Consider the following 21,685-nt stretch of genomic DNA (forward strand, 5'->3'; position numbering starts at 1 on the left):
ACAGGACCTCCTCTCTCCCAAAAAAGTATGTGTAATAAAAAATGATAATTGTCTCTTCAAAGAGAAAAACCCTATATATATTTGAAATGCTATAGTCTACAAACAAAATTTAGATTTTTTGAATGTTTGTACTAAATGAGCAAAATTGTAATACAGACACAAAAATACTGACTTGCTAAAGATCACAGGACATGTTTTGGCAAAAGGGAGAGGTGAAAATAGTACCTTAGATCCTTAATAAACATTCCTATATTTGAGACCTTTTTTTTTAAAATAAGTTTTTTATTGTGAGAATACTGTATTTGAGACCTTTCTACTTGGAAAACAAAGTCTGTTATGCTTGGTTCTGAAGATCAACACATCTTTTGATCTACCTCATACTCTTAAGGATGAAAACCAGCATTTTAACCTCCCATTCCCTTTATTATAGTTTATTACTACTCCGTTGTCAAAGTATATGAAGATATTTATGAACAGGAGGAACACAATGGTGACAATTTGCCTAAAAACAATTAGATTCTTGTTAATCTTAACAAATTTATACTTTCCGGTCTCCTTGTTTCTGTCCCAGTTGACTCTGTTATAGATGACCCTCCCTCCTGTGCTGAGTAAAGGCATAGTTAAGAGTCTAATCGCTAGTAAAGGTCAATCTACCATCAATACATAAACACTAGATTTATAGCCTTAGTGAAAGAATATGAGGATACATTTTTAATCACTAATCTCTTTTGCAAAATCTGAGGCATGTTTATCTACTTTCTCCTCACTAAATCCTCAAAACAATTACTATGTTCATAAATACTTTTTATTGGGTCTGGTTGTGGGACCTGAACTCTGGGCCTGGGCACTGTCCCTCAGCTCTTCAGCTCAAGGCTAGCGCTCTACCACTTGAGCCACAGCGCCACTTCTGGCTTTTTTCTTTTTGCTTATATGGTGCTGAGGAATCGAACTCAGGGCCTCAGGCATGCAGGCAAGCGCTCTACCACTGAGCCACCTTCCCAGCCCCTAAATACTTTTTTATAAACACCAAACAGGTGTGGACATATTCTAGGTATGCAACAATAATTTGTTTTGAAGTATTCCTCTGGCAATTTAAGGACCTTATGTTTTCACCATTCTCTGTGAAGTACATGCCAAGGTGGATGGCTTGTTGAGCCGATTAAACCAACATACTTTTAATACCAGAGTAGAACTTGCTGTTCCTATTACTATAATTAAGATGAAATGAAGTCCCTAGAAAATTCTTGTGGATGTTTCAGGACAAATCTCTATTTGAACCAAGTGATATAAAAACAGCAGAAAGGAGAGAAGAGAAAGAAAGAGAGAAAGAAAGAGAGAAAGAAAGAGCGAGAGAGAGAAAGAGAGAAAGAAAGAGAAAGAAAGGAGAGAAAGGAGAGAAAGAGAGAAAGAAAGAGAGAGAAAGAGAGAAAGAAAGAAAGAAAGAAAGAGAAAAAGAGAAAAAGAAAGAGAAAAAGAGGGGGAAGCTATGAAGCAATGTTCTAAAAAAGTATGATGTTTCTAATAATCAAATTGAGCAAAATGAAGACAAGATGAAACAAATATGAAATCCACTACGTTTCAAAAATAGCATCATGAACACTAGGCATGCAGTCAAAGCAATAAGCATCATATATAACTAATGCTCAAACTTGCTTCTTACATGCACAGCTCAATCACATAAAACTTTCCTTTATACTTTAAAAATACCAGAGGTGTTCTGTGATTTGTCACTCACGGTCTGGGCACTGTCCCTGAGCCTCTTTGTGCTCAAGGCTAGTGCTCTACCATTTGAGCCACAGTACCACTTCCAGCTTTTCTGAGTAGTTTATTGAAGGTAAGAGTCTCATGGAATTTTCTCCCCAGGCTGATTTCAAACCAGAATCCTCAGTCTCCTAAGTAGCTAGGATTATAGGCATGAACAACCAGTGCCAGCTTCAAGGACATTCTTCAATGACATTTTATCTTTTTGTTCAATCTGTGTGCTCCCAGTGGTGAAGGATGGGCAGAACATCACCAGCAGCATGGTGCTGTGCTACTGCCTTGATTCATACTTAGGCACTAGGTTAAGTTTAAGACTTTAGGGCTGAAGATAAAAGTCAATCAATATATGTGGTAAAAATATCAACTACTGTGACAGTATTATTATGGAAATAGTATGACTGGGTGGCCCTCATGAAACTTGGGAACTATCAGTGAGCTGTAGTCACACTGGGAAAAGCATTGCTGTAGGTCACTTCCCCAGCCTGCTGCACATTAATCAAGGAATGGAAGAAGGTACCTGAGTCCTAAACCACTCACTATGAGCCCCTAGCATAAAAGTGCCATAGAGAATCTAGGTGGAGGATTCCTTGAGCTTTGTTCCTCTATTCATCTGATCTACATAGAACCTGATCATCTTCTACAAGCACATCTGCGCACTTTGTTTCCTTGCTCCATATTTACCATAAGTTTCCTGTTTCTCAGCCTGGCATTCAAATACTCTTGCCAACTTGTACTCAAGTGATCTTTCTCTCACCTTCCCCCCACCTAGTCTCCACCATTCAAAACTTTGGCCAAATGAAAATCCATACTTTTATCCCAAGGCATTTTGATTCTTCCCTTCTCTCCAACTCTACATTGAGAACTGACTTTCCTTATCATCATCTATAAGGTCTGAATTCCGAGAATACAAGGCTAGATCAATACTAACCTCAAGAAGCCTCAGCAATCTGTCCTGAGAGCTGCCAGCATGCACCTATACCTTGCTTCATATTTCTTCAAAAAGCACTTATGAAACTATCCATTCCAGGCAGGCACTTATCCTTTTAAATCCATGATACAAAGAGGAATACAAAATAATTTTTACTTTAAAAGCTCGCAGTATGGGAGACAAAAGTGAATTTAAAACACCAGAGCTTTTAAGTTTCACAAAAAGTGATGAGCTTAGGATTCTACCAGATTCTAAATGAGAATCCTAAACCTTTGACTAGGAAGGCTTTGCAGTAGATGTGATACCTATTCTAAGTGGGACAAGATACTCATGGCCTGGTAAGAAGACTAGTAATACATGCACGCACACACACACCACAGTCTTCTTTCATTGGGTTTGAAAGAGAATTAGAGTGGTAGAGTGGGGTGTGTGGACATAGAACTGCCCACCCCCCCTAAAAACCCTAACATATCACCAAGTTTTTAATAAACTATAGATAAAGTATTTGTGGAAGCAATTTTAAAACAAATTTAAGACAACATTAATAAATTTGCAAAGACTGCTTTCATCTACTTAAGCATTATTAAATTCACCATAAGAATTGTTAGTTCTTTTTTGCCATATAAGTAAGAAGTAGATTAATGTAAATGTTGTTAGATCTTCTTCTTTTTTTCTTTTTTTTAGCTCAAGGCTTGGTGCTTTACCACTGAGTCACAGCTCCATTTTGGCTTGGATTTGGACTTGGATTAGCTTTGAACCATGATCCTCAGATCTCAGCCTCCTAGGATTACAGGCATGAGCCACTGGTGCCCAGCTAGATCTGTTTTATAATATACTACTCCTCTACTGTTCAATTTCTCTCTAAACCACATTCTCAAACACATATGCACAGACATGTACAAATATGTTCTCCCCCCCCCCAAAATAGCATAAGAGCATAGAATTTATTATCATGTCCCAATGGATACTTTAAAAGATAGAGTATTTACATCAGAAGTAAGTAATAGTTTCTCTTTTATTGTTAACAACTTCCTAAAGTTAGAGACAATGTGCTATTATTGTTTTTAAGTACAATTCAAAGGATTTTTTATTTTGTCCTCAGCTATTTTTTTTTTTTTTACCACCAATGAACTCACAATCTATGAAGTCCTATTTTTATTTCAACATTTCTTTGAAAGCTCAAATTTCTTGATGTATGAAATTATACAGTGAAGTTTTTGATATGGATGTGGAACATAGTTTGAACTGTGTATGTTTATATTAAGAAGCAGAGCTTGCCCCTAACCATACCAGTGTTACTAGACATATACCACCTGCAGCCTCAAACAATGGGAAATAGAGGTATTGAGGGTAAAGAAAAGTACAGTGAGAAATAGTAAAAATGAATGGTTGAAGGAATGGACTTCTGAATTTGATGATCAGTGAATGGAGGTTCACATCTTTTCCTCAAATCAAGATGACAACTGAACAAAGTAATCAAAAACATCCATTTTAGGTTTCTGCAAATCAAAGACAAACAATACATAGAAATATTTCCTAAAACATACTAGAATGTAGAGTAAGACCAACAGGACCTTGTGAAGACTTAATGCTTGGGCTTTGAAAGACAGCAGCTTTTGCTTCTAGAGAGGGAGAAAGACTTGAGAACATATGGAGGAGGAGGAATGTGAAAGGAGCAGAAAACGTATGGATTTGTCCGTCCAAAGTGGCAAGCTTGGTAAGGACCTCACAGGAGAACCATTTTCCTAGCTTGAAATTGTGGTCTTACGTGGTGGACCAGCCGAAAATATGGAAGGCAGATTCTGGAAGGAAAAGAACCATGGAGGAACTAGACAGGCTTTCCTCATAACCTGAAACCACATGGGTAAGGAGACACCTGAGAGGTCTCAGCAGAGTGAAAATCCCAAGGCACACTTGAGCAGTAGATGAACTTTGAATGTACGTCTCAACACCCAACTAGTTGGACAAAGGGTGGCAGCTCTAAAGTGCCAAGCACCAAGCCCAGCCTCTGCCCTACATTAGATTGTGTAGCCATGAATGATCTTCTCTAGGCTAAAAGTGAAACAAAGAAAAAAAATCACTAAACAGAAACATCAATGCCATCACACACACTGGGTAGGAATTAGACTTCAGTTCACATATACTTGCTCTCGTTTTTTCTTTCAGAAGAATAAAGAACCTTCAGTAACTAAGTGAACAATTTTCATTAAAAAATTTATAAGCCATGCAAAGTAACAGGAAAGTGTAACATAGATTTAGGAAAGCAAGTAGTGATCAGAAATAGACTTAGGCCTAAGGGCTGAATAGAGCAGAGGACATCAAAGCACTAAATACAAATGTACTCAAAGACCTAAAAGAAAGTATAATGAGAGGTTAAAAAAAACTTAATAGAGAGAAATTGTAAATGGAAATTCTAGTTAAAAAGTATAGCTGAAATTTATCAGATAAGTCCATTTGCAGATCTGAGATGGCAGAACAAAAAATTAGTGAACAAAAAAAAACAATGATCAACAGAAATTATTCAGTTTAAAGGACAAAGAAATAAGACAGAAAAAATGAACAGAAATTCAGGTTGTTTACATTTATATTAAATTTTAAAATGAAAAAGACTATGGGAAATCACCAAGTATCTCAATGTATGTGTAATGAGAACCAGGAAGAAAAGGAAAAAGAACAAATATTTGTAAAAAAAATTAAGGTCAAAACATCGGAAGTTTGATGAGGAAATCATGAATCTACAGATCGAAAAATCTCAAAAGACCTCCCCCCCTCAAAATAGATCCACTCCTAGATGTAATACAATGAAGCTCATTTTCTCTCATTCATTATGTCTTCCAATGCCAACCATTTTCCTGTAAATGGGTTGATTTCATTTTTCTCTGGCTATGTAATATTCCACAGTGAATGTATATGTGCACTCATACGTGCATGCACAGATATGTGCAGAATATGCACTGCTCCTCAATTTTGATATGAATCTAAGCTGCACTAAAAAATAGCCTTGGCTGGGAAGGTGGCTCAGTGGTAAAGCGCTTGCCTTGCATGCCTGAGGCCCTGGGTTCGATTCCTCAGCACCACATAAAGAAAAAAGCCGGAAGTGGCACTGTGGCTCAAGTGGTAGAGCGTTAGCCTTGAGCTGAAGAGCTGAGGGACAGCACCCAGGCCCAGAGTTCAGGCCCCACAACCGGACCCAAAAAAAAAAAAAATAGCCTTAAGATTACTTAAAGTAATAATTATATTGTTTTTGCCAGAATAATACACACCTCCATAGGTTATGATAAATCCAAATTGTAATCGCTGACCATGCATTAAGAAAATACAAAAACATGAGGTTGGAGACATAGTTCAGGTAGTAGAGTGTCAGACAATGAGAGAAAGCTTCATTCAGATCAAGAGTTCAAATCCAGGTCTTGAACAAAAAGAAAGAGGAAAAAAGAAAAGAAAACACAAAAACAATGCAAATTAAAAACTGTGTGTGGCAGCACTTGTCTAGCACGTGAAAGGCCTTGGGTTCAATTTCCAACTTCATAAAAAAAAAACCCCAGACCTAAATGCCTCCCTTCAAAAAATAAACAACTAATAAAAAAACAGACAAAGGGATTTAATGGATACAATAAAATTTTAACAAATCAATAAAGATGGCACAGAGGAAACAAAAAGATAAAATATAGTAAAATGGCAAGTCTACCTGTATTAATAATGTAAAATGTAAATGACCTATACATACCAATAGAAAGGTGGAAATTTTCAAACTGGGGAGAAAGAAGACCCAGTTGTATGTAAGTCTATTTGTTTATTTTTTAATTTTTTATTTTTTGTTGGTCGTGGAGCTTGAACTCTGGGCCTGGGCGCTGTCCCTCAGCTCTTCTGCTCAAGGCTAGCACTCTACCACTTGAGCTACAGCACCACTTCCGGTTTTCTGGTGGTTTACTGGAGATAAGAGTCTCACGGTCTTTCCTGCCTGGGCTGGCTTTGAACCGCGATCCTTGTTTATTTTTTTAAATAAGATGTGCTTTAAAAGAAATTGAAACAGGTGCTTGAAAAAGACATGCAAACAGCAACAAGCATTTGGCTGGGATGTAGCTAAGTGGCAAAGCGCTTGGCTACCAAGTGCAATGTCTTGGGTTCAATCCCTAGTATCAAAAAGAAAAGGACAAAAAAAAGGTGGGGGAGTGTAGGGGGCAAAGTAGTCTGATGCTGATACTTCTGTAATCCTACTCAGGAGACTGAGATCTGAGAATCATAGTTCAAAGCCAGTCTAGGCAGAGACCATGAGACTCATCTCCAATTAAGCATAAAAACAGGCAGAAGTGAAGTTGTGGCTCAAATACTAGGGCACTAGCTCAGGGACAACAACAAACAAAAAGGGCCAAAGTAATCTGAGAGTGAAGGTGATTATAAGGCTAAAATCCTAGCTACTTTGGGAGGTAGAGCCACGAAGATCTTCAGGTCCAGACTAGCCTGGGGAAAAGCAGTGAGGAAACTTAAGTCTCAAAAACAAAATATGATAAAAGCCAGCCTGGAAAACTGGAAGTGGCACTGTGGCTCAAGTGGTAGAGCGCCAGCCTTTAGCTGAAGAGCTGAGGGACAGTGCCCAGGCCCAGAGTTCAAGCCCTAGGACTGACCCCCCCCCAAAAAAAAAAAAAGAAAAGAAAAGAAAGAAAAAAGGAAAAGAAAAGAAATGCACTAAAAGGGGAAGGGGATACTGGGGACATAGCTCACAGCATAAAATGCTTGCTTAGTATTTGCAAGGCTCTGTACTCAATCTCTAATACTTCAAAAATATAAAAAGGCTGAAGTGACTATGTTAAAATTGGACATAACAAATGTTAAGGCAGGAACTATCACTCCAGACAAAGAACTTTTATACTGATAAGAGGGAAAAGTGGTTGGGAATGTCTTGTGGCTTAGCCTCTATTACACCATGCACATTTCAATGAACTTCAAACATACAAAGTATGTTTTCAAATCGTAAAAGAAACTAAATTATAAATAACAAAAGAAACTTTGGAAATCTTTTAAACATTTGAAAAGCAACATATTTTTATTAATTCAAGATCACAGAATAAAGGAATAAGATGAAAATGAAACTATAATCTATAATCTTTTATGGGATCCAGCTGAAAGATAATTAAGGTAAGCGTTAGTTTCAAACATAGAAAGGAAGAAAACCTAAAATCAATCATCTTAACTTCTAACTCAAAGAGCTATAAAGATAAGGTCAAATCAAACCCAGAGAGGCATCAGGCAGCAAACTGTAAAGAGTAGAGTGGAAATCAACAAAATATGAACCAGAAAAACAACAAAATAAAAACTAATGGGGTGGGAGAGAAGGAAGAGTAGGAAAATTTAACAACTGAAACCAAAAGCTGGTTTTCTAGAAAGATTTGCAAAATTAATGAACTTTAGTTAGACTGACCTAAAAAAAGGAGAAAAGACATAAATTATCAAAATTAAATCATGGGATATTACTACAAAGGCTACAGAAAATCCAAAGGATTATGTATTATTATGAATACTTTTCTACTAACAAAACTATAAAATTAGATAAAATAAGATGCCTAGAAAGACATAACCAAAATTGACAAGTAGATAATAGAAATAAAAAAGGAATAGGAAACACAAAGACCAATAACTAGTATAGAATTACATTTAGTAACTAAAATACTTTGCAAAGACTCAGACATATATTTTATACTTCTTCCTCATTCCTGTCATTGAAACTGCCATGACCATTTAAAAATCATTTCGAAATAGTGCCTATCATACAGACTGTACATTCGTGATGCCAAAACAAATGCCACAGAAAGCCTCATCTGTTAACTTGTCATGACTAGACTGCAAACACATGTCTATTATAGCCCATTACTTAGTAAGTGTAAAATTATTCTCAAAAATCATCACCAGTGGAAAAAAATAACTTTCAAGAAAGAAAGGTGCTTCTTGGGAAGGGGCCCAATATCTAACAAGAAAAAATGGCAAGTATTTGTGGGTTAAGTCTACCTTTATGCAATAGAACCTCTATGCAATAGAATCTGTTTGGAAGTAAATATTGCAAGTTCCTTAATTTGAATAAAGCTCTCTTCTGATAATCTGAAATAGAAAAGGAAAAATGAAATCTAAAAGCTAGAGATAGCTCTTCTGAGAGTACAGAATCTTGTTACTCTTGGAATAAAATTCCATAGTACAATTTACAGAATAACATGTTGGTACATATCTATTGTTAACTTATGACATTTCCTTTCACTTTATCAAGTAAGAAGTAAGAGGTGAGGTCAAAGGGGTGGGACAGGATTAGGGACTAGAAAACTAAGCATGAAGCTTGGACTTTACTCTAATTGTGTTAGAAAACCTTTAGAATGAAGCAGGAAAATAGCATAATTTGAACTAAGAAACAAAAATTTTCTGATAGGTCAGGCAGCAGTAACACAGGGAAGACATGATACAGTCTGGACTAGAGTGGCAACAATGATAATGATGATCATGATGATACACACAGTACCTGAATCAAAATCTCCCAACAGTTTCTTCAGGTACTGTTAACTTCATGTACCTTCTCAAACCAAGGCACAGAGAGATTAAAGCAGTCTGGTAAAGAGCTAAGCTATCCCATCTGGGGTAAGATGAAAAGAAGAGTGTGAAGTAGTATAATGTTTGGGAACTTAGTTGCCAAGACTTGTTAATGGATTACAAGTAGAGATGAAGAACATTAAGAAAGATTGGCCAGGTGCTGGTGTCTCATGCCGGTGATCCTAGCTACTCAGGAGGCTGAGACCTGAGTATCCCTTTCAAAGCCAGCCTGAACAGGGAAGTCCATGATACTTTTATCTCCAATTAACCAGCAAAAAGCCAGAAGAGAAGTTGTGGCTCCAGTGGTAGAGGGATAGCTTTGATTTAAAAAAAAAAAAAAAAAAAAGGGCATAAAGACAATACCCAGTACAAGCCCCAGTACTCATGGGTAGCTGGAAGGAAGGAACGAAGGAAGGAAGGACTTAGGAACACCTATGTTCTTAGGTGTTGCTTGAGTAACATTAGGTGGTATAAATACAGAGAGAGAACACATAGAACAGGAAAAGGTGTTCCATGACCCAATGTTGGAGCACTGCAATACTTAATACTTGAACAAAGAAGGAACCAGCAAAATATCTAGTGCTGTGAAGAAAATTTGGGAGGGCAGAAAAGCAAAAGGGCAAGTATTTAGAGGTGAAGAGGGAAGAGAATGCTCCTTGAGAGACTGTAAGTGAGTCAGACGTTGTGAGATTTGGCATCATGGAGGTTCTTGGAGAGATAGAAAAGAGCCAATACCTCTAACTTTACTTTTTTTTTGGCGGGTCATGAAGCTTGAATTCTGGCCTGGGTACTGTCCCTGAGTTCTTCAGCTCAAAGCTAGCACTCTACCCCTTGAGACACAGTGCCACTTTTGGCTTTTTCTGTTTATGTGGTACGGAATCGAACCCAGGGCTTCACGCATGCTAGACAAGCACTCTACCAGGGAGCCACATTTTTAGCCTCCTAACTTTACTTTCACTACCATATATAATGTATTAAAGCTCCTAGGCAATGACTAGGAGGTCTAATTCCAGCTCCCTATATCGTGATCACAATGCCTGGAGTAGAACTGAAGTTAATGTACACTATGAAATGGAATATGAGCACTAGATTAATTCAAAGGGGTTTGTTTAATTTCAGGGAAGACTTTAGCGTGGCATCCTTTTACATCCAACTTCTAAGTCACATACCGTGAGAGATCCGTTTTGTGTGCTGGGTGAGTTGCTGCTCTGTTCTCCGTGGGCTTGTGTGTTCCCATAGAGCGTTAGGTTATGCTCACTGGTCTGGCCGGCATAGTCCTGAGTGTGTGGCACTCCATATTCTGTGGGAATTCCATTCTGCGGAGGTGGTGGAAAAGGGATGGTAGTAAAAGGCTGAACCATTGCGTCAGGAGTTGTTGTTGGCTCCTGGTTACCCTAGAAAGATGAGAGAGAAAAGGAGAATAATGTTATTTAAATTCTAATTATAAATTACTCTAAAGGTAAATATACAAAAGTCTCTGAACACTTACTGCCCAGGATTGGGGAAAAATTATTATACATGCCTGTACAGACATACTTCAGTAGACACACATGCACACTCCAACTTTTGCCTATTTGTGGTTATCAGATATTTCCAGGACTACATTAAAGTTGACCAGATACCATAGGTAAAAAGTTTCCTTTGCTGGGCACTAGCAGCTCATGCTTGTAATCCTATTTGGAAGGCTGAGATCTGAAGGATGGCAGTTTTTTTTTTTTATGCCAGCCTGAACACCTAAGTCCATATACTTCCATTTCCAAAATTAACAAACAAAAAGCAGGGTTGGAGGTGAGGCTCAGATGGTAAAACATCAGTCAAGTGAGCAAGTTAAGCAAGTATAAGGCCCTAAGTTCAAACCTGTATTTAAAAAATCATTTAAGCCGAATTAGAAAAAAAACAAACCTGGAGCTAAACTTGCCTAGCATGGGTGAAAGAAATCTTGGTTCAATCTCAATACCGGGGGTGGTAGAAATTTCTCTTACAAAATAAACTGCAAGTGGGGTCTAATTCTTTAGTGATTCTTAAAGAGAAAGAGATAAAATCCTTCAAATTACAATTCACAGCAACTGGGAGAATGCTACTGAAAGGTCTCAGAACAAGACAATATGGACTGTAGACTTCAGAAGAGTATTATTATGATGATGATGATGTCAGTTGTAGGGCTTAAATTCTGGGCCTGGGCACTGTCCCTAGCTCAAGGCTAGCACTCTACCACTAAAGCCACAGCGCCACTTCCAGCTTTTTTATTTATGAGGTGCTGAGGAATCAAACCCAGGGCCTCATGCATGCGAGGCAAGCACTCTACCAGTGAGCCATCTTCCCAGTCCCCAGAAGAGTATTATTAAAACTTAATCTCTAGGTGTCAAGCATCACAGTATAAAGAAAAAATAATCTAACTTTCGGTCACTAGGTTTCCTGCCAGCTATGAGCATCACTTCTTCCAAATGAGAAAATAATCATCTTTTTTTCCCTCTCATATCAATTATCCTTTCTTCTCAGTTTGAGAGGGGATCTCCTCCCTCTAAGAGGCAGGAACTTGTGCTTTCTAGAACATCTTCTAAACATCATCTCCATGACCTTTCTCCATGACCTTGATAGCTACTAAGTACTAGCTCAGAATCCATGAGAAAGATCTCATGTCCTTTTCTTTTTGGTGCCAGTCCTGGGGCTGGAACTCAGAGCCTGGATGCTGTCCCTTAGAGCTTTCTTGCTTAAGGCTAGCATTCTACCACTTGAGCCATTGCTCTACTTAGTACTTTTTGGTAGTTAATTGGAGACAATAGTTTCATGATTTCCTGCCTGGGATGGCTTCGAACTATGATACTCATATCTCAGCTTCCCGAATAGCTAGGATTTATAGGCATGAGTCACTTGGCTTCCAACTCATGCTATTATTTTTTTTTTTAGAGGAAGGTTTAACCATTATTACAACATTCACTCTGTGTAAAATGAAACAACAAATTTATTTTTTTTTATAGAAACAACAAATTTATAAAGGCTGGTATAAATGAAAAAGATGCAGGATCAGAACACTTAATATTCTTAAATGGCCACCACTCCCACATACCCATCATAACTTCACAGGCACTTTTGTTTGAACTGACAAATGGTTATTAAAATGAATATAATTATAATAGAATAGCTAAAACAATTTTCAAAGAGAAGAACAAAAACTGGATACTTTAATAACATCTGTTCAAGACTCATTATTAATCTATAGTATCCAAACAGACTCTTCTTACCAGTTTAAGGACAAACATATGAAACAGAAAAGAATCCAAGAAGAGATACATACACATACTGTCAATAGTAGGGCATCAAAATGTCTAATGTAAACGACACAGTTTAGGAAATAATATAAAATAGAACTACTATTAGTCCTTCTCCAAATAAATATATCCCTAATGTCTTTCTCAATCAGAAGTGGATGTCTAGAAAAAGAGGTGGATGAAACACTTTTCTAATTTGTATAGAGAAAATTTCCAAAGAGTTGGGGGGGAGAGGGAAGAAGAAGGAAGAAAGCTTGAAAATGAGACATGATCTATTATCTATTAAAACTATAAGCAGTGAGATCATATACGAAGTGATCAAGAGAACAATCTGAAAACAAATGAAAGTTTATGGAATATATAGAAATTTATAGAATATATAGAAAAAAATAGAAAAGCCAGCCACTGGTAGCTCATACCTACAATCCTAGCTACTCAGGAGACTAAGATCTAAGGATTGCAGTTTGAAGCCAGCCAGGACAGAAAAGTCCCCGTGAGACTCTTATCTCCAATTAATCACTCAAAACCTGGAAGTGGAGCTGTGACTCAAAAGTGGTAGAGCACTAGCCTTGAAAAAAGAGCTCAGGGACAGCAACAGCACCTACGCCCTTAGTTCAAACCCCACAACTGACAGAAAAAAAAAAGGAGATATTTATCTTAGTGTTTAGGAAAGTTATGTACTAAAAAATATGAAATGCAAGAAAATAGGACAATTGGGATATGTGGGATTTTCAAGATCAGAAACCTAAAAAATGGAACAGAAAAACGACAGGTCTTAGATATGTTTGCTAAGATGGAAAGAAGAGGCTAGGTGAGTTAGTGTATACGTGTAATCCCGCTAAAAAAGATTAGAGAGACAAGATCACATCTCAACCAACAAGCTGGGCATGTTGGTGCACTTTGTAAAGGCAGTAAGTAGAAGGATCTTGACATAGGCCAACCATAGGCAAAAACATGAGACCTTAAGCAAAACTAACTCAGTGATTATAGAGTACCTGTTTAACAAGAGCAAGGACCTGAGTTCAAAACCTTCCTACTGGGCTGGGAAGGTGACTCAGTGGTAGAGTGCTTGCCTTGCATTCATGAGGCCCTGGGTTCGATTCCTTAGCACCACCTAACAGAAAAAGCCAGAAGTGGCGCTGTGGTAGAGTGCTAGCCTTTTGCTGAAGAGCTGAGGGACAGTGTCCAGGCCCAGAGTTCAAGCCTCAGAACTGACAAAAACAAAACAAAATAACCCCCCCAAAACATTCCTACTACCAAATGAATGAAACAAAAAATCAAATGAGTTAAAATATTAGCAACAGTAAGAAGGAAAATGTTATTACCACTACTTCCTAATTCAAGTGAGTTATACCTATTAAGAAGTCAGACACCCACAAAAATACACACACTGACAGAAAAAGAGATGGAAGAATATAACTGAACAATTCACATAGGATGAATTACAAACGGCCCAAACTCAGTAGCAGTCATGGAAACACTGATCATTAGGCTAAGTCCATTTTTCTTGTTATCAAAATAAGCAAGGAATTTTAATATAGTTCTATAGAGGTATAACGGTCATGGATTAAAGTATACTCTTTTATTTACAATATCCAATTAGGTAAATTTTGACACATACACAAGTATCCTCATGACATCATCACCATGATCAAGATAGGGAACTATATCTACCCAATCCCCCCAGGTTTTCCTATGCCCCTAAAAGCCCATACTATTTTGTAATAAAATCTACAAATGATACTGTTTTTAATGGCAAAGATAATGACAAAAACATATGAGCAACAAGAGGACATCAACTTGCTAATGGAGTGAATTAATATGCTGCTCACAACGCCACCACCACCACCACCACCACCAACAACAACAACAAAATAAACACCCAAGCCCAAGTAGCTTATCTAGAGAAAAACAGTCCTGGTTCTTGTCTTAAAAGTTACACACTCTTAAAACCTGTCTCCAGTGTTCAAGCATCAGCTCTACTTTCAACTAAGAATTGCTATACATAAAAAAAAAAAAATCTTCCCTTTAGCTATTATGCTATATAAAACATTAAATTGTTTTTAGCCACCCACAACATTTCTCAGAAAAAAGCCTTTTTGGTCACCAATACTTTATAACTTATTTTCATTATCTCTAGGTCAGGATATAATTTCAGAGGTATATGATTTTCCCGTAAATATTTTGGGAGTCCTAGGAGAGACGAAAATAATTCTTTCCCCTTTCCTTCAAATTATTTGGTTGGTGCTTGATCTGTCCCGGTTAGCTATATGAGGCATACACAAGCATCTCAGGTTTGAACACAGATGTGAAAAAGAAAAGAACCAAATTCAGGTAGATTAGAAAAGGAAGAAAAAAAGAACAGCAAAGGGTCTGCAGATGTGTGTCCTCTACACATGAGTATCACATCCAGGAATCCTTTGGTAGGGTCTACTAACAACTGGTAGCAAAGTTTCCAAGTTAGCATTCACTAGCCAAGGGGACTTGTCCTCAGGCTCTAACTCTTGGCTTTGAGTTGTGTCTCCATTCTCTACCTTAGCCTGCTGGGAATGTGACAAAGGCACATAGCACAGAGTAAGAATTCTCCCACTGGGGCAGTTTTGACCCAACTGGCTCACTCAACTGAATAAACACATCAATTAGCAATGGGAGATGGGGAAACTGGTAAAAACATTTTCTATGATCCATTTGAAGCCTAGGCTCTGTGCACTTGCTCAAAAGCAAGCCAGGCTAAGTGAGGTTGTCTTCCTAGAAGGGAAATGCATACCTCTATTAGGAGGTCAAGAATACTTCATGTAAAAAAATGCTTTATTATTTATAGAAATGTTGTAAACTTTTTATGTTGAAATGTAACAACAATTATGTGTGTACACCAAGTATAAACTTGTGATTAAGGGTGATTTATTTTGTCTTACTGTGCAGTATTTGAGCATTTCCAAATATGTTATTACTAAAAATCAAAAATGGAGGCTGGACATCGGTGGCTCATGCCTGTAATACTAGCTCTAAGGAGGCTGAGATCTGAGGATCATGGTTCAAAGCCAGCCCAGGCAGGAAAGTCCATGAAACTCTTATCTCCAATAAATCACCAGAAAACTTGAAGTGGTGCTGTGGCTCAAGGGGCAGAGCACTAGCCTTGAGCTGAAGAGCTGAGGGACAGTGCCCAGGCCCAGAGTTCAAGCCCCACGACTGACATCCTCCCCCCACCCCCGCAAAAAAAATCACAAATGGCTTGACTTCCATTAAATTTGCAGCTACATTCCAAAGTTTGAAGTTTAGAAGCAAAGTACAATAGATGAATTCACCTATGTTTACATGAAAATGTTTACTAATATAGGCTAATCAGGAGGAGCTTATTTCACAGGAGAAAACAAATCATGAACTTTCTCTTGGAGCCCGCAAGGATAGGTGCAATAACCCTTTTCCTGAACTTATAAATTTCTGAACTTGTTCCTGGTTTAAGGCTTGCAGGATCTTTTGTTCTCATGATGTCAACTGAACACTAATATGTACAATATTAAAGGCCTAATACTTAACATATCCAAACGTTTCCTCTCCCTTATTAGATTAAAAGACTCATTATGATAGGTGAGGACTAGCTTGTACAATGTGGAAACCCACATGATACCTAAAAATAGGTATTAAATAAACTTTCTGAGTAAAGGAATACTGAAATAGAAAGTCACTTTCAGCAGCCTGCTTTGTTTGGCTGGAGTAGAGAACACAGTGCAGAATGAAATAATGTTGCTTTCTTGGGTTGTATATATGAAAATGTGCATGTGCTGAGTACATATGGTTTCCTTTCATCTTACAAGTGGAATTTAAGAATGTTGGGCTGCTGGGAGTGAGAAACAGGTGTAATGATTAGTTATGAGTAGGGCTAAATTTGAACCTTTACCCACAGCAATCATCTATTCTTGGGGTGACTCCCACATATTGTTTAGGTCCCAAAGTGTCCTCTCTCTAAAACTTTCATGGGCGGTCACAATAAAAGGGATGAAAGCATGATGAACTTGAAGGACAGACTTGAGCTTACATCTTCACTACATCTTAGATGGACTGATTATTTCGGAGGATTGTTGTGAAGATTATATGACAGCAAGTAGAACTGCCTGCTTTGTTCTTGCTCCTTAAGTAGTCTTGGATCCCTTTGAATTACTCTGAATGTTTCTTAAATCAATTACATGTAACACTTAAGCTCCTACAGGCTAGTCTTTAAGTGGAGAGCCACAAGGACAAATGTAAAACTGTGTCTTTGTAGGACAAATTTATTAGATGAGAAAGGCATACCAAAACTACTTGATGATATTTGTGCAAAAAATAAAGCTCTACATATAGTACTACATGTGAAAATAGAGAGAATGTCTCAAAATATAGCTGTCTTCATTTTTCTAAAATCAAGTCTGTGTAAGAGAGGTAATTTTCTTCATCTCTTCTCATTTTTTAAAAAATTCACTCTAGTTTCTCCACTTGCATACATATCTATTACTGTGTGATTTCACATCAACAAGACTACAAATCCTGAAAATTTCCCATATTCACACCAGTATTGTTCTGGCAGAGTCTATTCTTGGTCGTTTCTCACCAATGACAAGGTTACTAGTCATCTTCCTGATGCGGTATGGGAACAGAAATTCTTTCTCTAGAATAAAAACACTTGTGCTTTTAAGTGTTTTACAAATGATATAATTAGTATTTATTTTTATATTTACACATTATGTATGTTTTATATGTTTTGTATTTACTTGCTTAGATAGGCTTAAATTCCAAACTCTACCTGCCTTTTGTGTGTGGGAGGGGAAGTAGAGAGAGAGAAGAGTATATGTAAAGCTCTTAGCACAGTTCTAAGCAAAGGCCTATAATTCAGATCTGCTACCAGTGCAGCCTAGATGTCAATGGCTAGGGAAGAAAAGCAGAGGCTAAATAAATGTTATTTTGAAAAGATAAGAAGAGACACATCAGATTTAAAATCTAGAATCATCTGGATACTGGAGGCTTAAGTCTGTAATCCTAGCTACTCAAGAGGTTGAGATTTGAGGATCACAGTTCAAAGGTAGTTGGGCAAAGAAATCTGACTTTTTAATGAATCACCAAAAAAAGCCAGAAACAAAGTTATGGCTTAAGTGGTAGGGTACCAGCCTTGAGTGAAAAAGTTAAGGGACAGTGTCCAGGCCCCAGTACTGCCACCAAAAAAAGAAAAAAGAAAAGAAAAAAAGGAGCTGGCATAAGGGCAGGAGTAAGAATATTATAATACTTGGGGGAAAAAAAGATTAAAAAAAGAATACTGCAAAAGCATGTCTTCAAATAACTTTTCTTCAAGATACACACACTTTTTGGCAGCAAACCACGTGCATATCTGGATAGAATATCACCCCAGACAAAAAGGAACCCCAGTAAAAAAAGCCTCAAGGCCAAGACATGCTTGACTCATTCTAGGAATTAGAAACATGGAGGCCTTGACCAGACTGGAGGGAGTGAGAATGGCAGGAGAGGAGGTGAGGAGGATGACTGGCAGTTGAAACAGTGGTATCCTGGAGAAAGCTGCTAAAGCTTAGAGCCAAAGGCAGGTATTTTGGTCATTACAATGCAATAGAACTTTGTGCAGACAAATGGCAGGCTCAGACTTTAGGTTTTAAGTAGCTCACTCAGCAAAGGTAAAAGCCAGTAGGACCATTAGAAGGTTAGTACAATACTCCACCTGAGTGACAAAAACGGCATGGCACAGGCAGAACTGGTACTCTCATCTGTCTTAAATCTTGAAAAGACCCCTTGCACTGTTACCTTCCGTTTTTGTTTTTTTTTTTAAATACTTCTTCTTTTTTTGTGTGTGTGCTGGTAACTGGGACTTAAACTCGGGGCATCATGCTCGCTCTTAGCCCTTAGCATTTTTGCTCAAGGCTGGCACTCTACCACTTTAGCCATGTCTCCACTTCTGTTTTTTTTGTTGGAGATAATAAAGAGCCTTATGGACTTTTCTGTCCAGGATGGCTTTGCAAACCAATTCTCAGATCTCATCCTTCTTGAGCAGGTAGGGTTAGAGGCAGGACCCACTGGCACCCAGATTAAATCTCTATTCTTTCTGCTTTTTATATTCATTTGGCTAATCTGTACACACCTTTGATGCATAGTTCATGAAATTCAGCATCTATGCCTCTCTAGGCTTCTGATTCACCAAACAAGGGGAAAAATTTCCTCTTCTTACCCCTTCCCACCTCATATTTTACTCTTTTTTTTTTTTTCTTTGCTGATCCTGGGCCTTGAACTCAGGGCCTGGGCACTGTCCCCGAGCCTCTCCGTGCTCAAGGCTAGCGTTCTACCACTTGAGCCACAGTACCACTTACGGATTTTTCTGTTCATGTGGTACTGAGGAATCGAACCCAGGGCTTCATGCATGTAGGCAAGTACTCTACCATTGAGCCACATTCCCAGCCCTCATATTTAACTCTTGTAGTACTTGTACTCTACTATGATTACTTGTTTGTGTACTTATTTACATACCTGTTACTTTTATAAAATATTAACTCTTTAAGGTCAGGTAAATGTCTGGGTCTAACTCTTAATAATTTTTTTAGTGGGTGGTGGTCCTATGGACTAAGCTCAGGGCTTCTCACTTGCTAGGCAAGCTCTTTACCACTTGCTACAATCCCTAATCCTCAATAAGTACCTGTTAAAGCAATTTTTAAAAAGCATGTTACAATCCCATGGCATATAAAACAGACTTGTCATTTTTTTAAAAAGGTATAACTAAACTGATTTGCAAATACAGAGAGACCAAGTCTAGCATGAGGAAAGAAAGACAAGGAAGCCAGCTGCAGGATACTATAAACTTTGAAAGTGCTCACAATAAAGATACGTGTGGTAACATGGAGAGAGAACTCGAGGCCTTGTGTTAACACTTGAATTCAGGGGACTGTTTGTTAACTGAGAGTCAGGAAGGAAAGGATTAGGATCACTAGTGGTCCAATGTCAAATGTATCTTAAAAGATCTTTGATTTTTTTTCTTCCTAGGTTGTGCTTAGTGATTCATTTTTCCTTTTCTTTATTTTTTTAATCTAATTTATAAATGCATATAATAGCAAGTCAAACAATACAGAAATTTATGATGAAAACTGTAATGCTTTATTCTATTCTGTCAGTCCTCTTGGGAGTAAATCTCTTTTAATACCTTTGAAAGGCAGAGGTTCCAGGATTACCTACAGCATTGAAATTAGACTTGTCGGACAAGCACAGATTTGGTACCCAAACATACAGCTCAGTGTAGACCAATGCATGTAACTGCAAAGGCTAGCAGACAAAGATAAGGTCCAAGAGCTGGGGAAACTGGTCCACAAAACATCTCTTCACACCTGTCTGGGACAGCCAGAGAGAGGCCCTTGTTTTCCTTCAAGACTTCTACCAAAGCCAAGTGATAAGCCATGGCTGATACAAAGCTTCCACAGCTTTCAGTCTTAATTCACATTTTTTCTCCTTGCTTCCCTGAGATCTTTCCCATCAATAAAGTATTAGCAGGCAAGATTTTGCTAGATTTCTAAAGAGCACAGGTTAGGAACTCACTTGTGTCTTTCTTTTCTATTTTTCAAAATCTTGGTGTCAAAATCTCTGCATTTTGGGAAGTATCTCCAACTTTGTTTTCCCATGATTACATTACATGCTTTTTTCCTGAAATGTTCTCAGTTTCTAACATTTTATTGACAGATATGCTCCAAATACAGTAATATGACAGAGACCAAAACATGCTGGGCATGGTAGTACATGTCTGTAATCCTAGCACTTGGGAGGAAGAGATAGGAAGGCCATGTATGGTCCATTCTAGGGCCACTATGGGCAAAAGCAAGAGGCTATATCTGAAAAACTAAAGCAGAAAGGACTAGCTAAGGATGTAGCTCAAGTGGTAGAATGCTTACCTCCCAAATATAAAGCCTTGAGTTCAAACCCTAATATATCAAAACCAAACCAAAAACTAAGCAATCTTCCCCCACCTACCCTTATTAAATCCCAGGCAATGAAGTACAAAGAAGGATTACCCCTGAAGTAGGAAAAGTCTAGGCTAAATCTTTAAAGATGAAAAACAAAGAAACAAACAAACAACAAACAGGGTAGAAAAAGGCTCATAGTAATGACTTATGAAAAAGAACATATAAACAGTTAAAAGACATAACACAGGCATATGTGAGTTGAAAATAGTTTAGATTTGGTGTTGGGCAGGAGAAAAGTAGAGAAAGAAAAATATACATATTTTCTGGGGGTTGAGAAATGAAAATCCGGAGTTTCATTCTAACAAGGATTCAAGCTGGACAGTGAAAACCGTTCAAAACTAGGTGTGAGCTAATGGCTTACACCTGTAATCCTAGCTACTCTGGAGGCTGAGATTGGAGGATTGTGGTTTGAAGCTAGTCTGAGCAGGAAACTTCATGAGACTCTATCTTTAGTTAAATACCAAAAAAGTCAAAAGTAGAGCTGTAGCTCAAGTGGCAGAGGGCTAACCTTGAGCATAAAAACTCAGGGACAACACTCAGGTCCTGAGTTCAAAGCCTCAGGACTGGTACAAAACAAATCAACAAAAAAACCTGCTTAAAACTATGTGGCCATTGGGCTATATTGGGAAAACCTTACTTACACTTAAACAACAACAACAACAACAACAAAAAACAAGATTTGTATCTCTCAGGGGTCAGCAAACTATGGCTTATGGTCCTAAAAGCTGGTCCACAGATCTGTTTTATGTAAATTGAAAGCTAAGCTTGGCCTTTACATTGTTGAGTAGCTAGAAAAAAGCCCCAAATAATAGTATTTAATAACACATACAAATTATAGGAAGAACAAATTTCACTGTCTATAAAGTTTTGAACACAGCCACATTCATTTCTTGAGGAATTGCTATGTCTTCTTTAATGCTATGGCAACAGAACTGAAGAGTCAGAATAGCCTGCAAAGCCCCAAACAATTACTATCTGGTCCTTCCAGAAATAATGTGTGGATCTGTGACTGAAAGTTGTAAGTCCTTAAAAATCTCATCTCTTCCATTTAAGTCTTGGTTTGTCTCTGCATACCACCTTGCAACAATTCTAATATAACTTAACACTAGGTAAAAGTACATAGTTACAACTGTAATATGGTTCCTCAAGCCTGTAATCCTAGCTCTATTTAGGAGGCAGAG

General features: G+C 37.8%; 1 protein-coding gene across 7 annotated transcripts in view; it reads right to left on the bottom strand.

The window, feature by feature from the left end:
* Rbfox2 (RNA binding fox-1 homolog 2) overlaps positions 1 to 21,685 on the bottom strand; it is a 245,672-nt gene that overhangs the window by 42,212 nt on the left and 181,775 nt on the right. For all 7 annotated transcript variants that reach the window (XM_042693107.1, XM_042693105.1, XM_042693109.1 and 4 more), the window contains one exon: positions 10,429 to 10,653. In XM_042693107.1, the coding sequence (XP_042549041.1) occupies positions 10,429 to 10,653 (225 nt within the window). The remainder of the gene's footprint in view (positions 1 to 10,428; positions 10,654 to 21,685) is intronic.

Source organism: Dipodomys spectabilis, unplaced genomic scaffold, assembly GCF_019054845.1.
Source record: "Dipodomys spectabilis isolate Male_0828 unplaced genomic scaffold, ASM1905484v1 ptg000163l, whole genome shotgun sequence".
Classification (NCBI taxonomy): Eukaryota; Metazoa; Chordata; class Mammalia; order Rodentia; family Heteromyidae; genus Dipodomys; species Dipodomys spectabilis.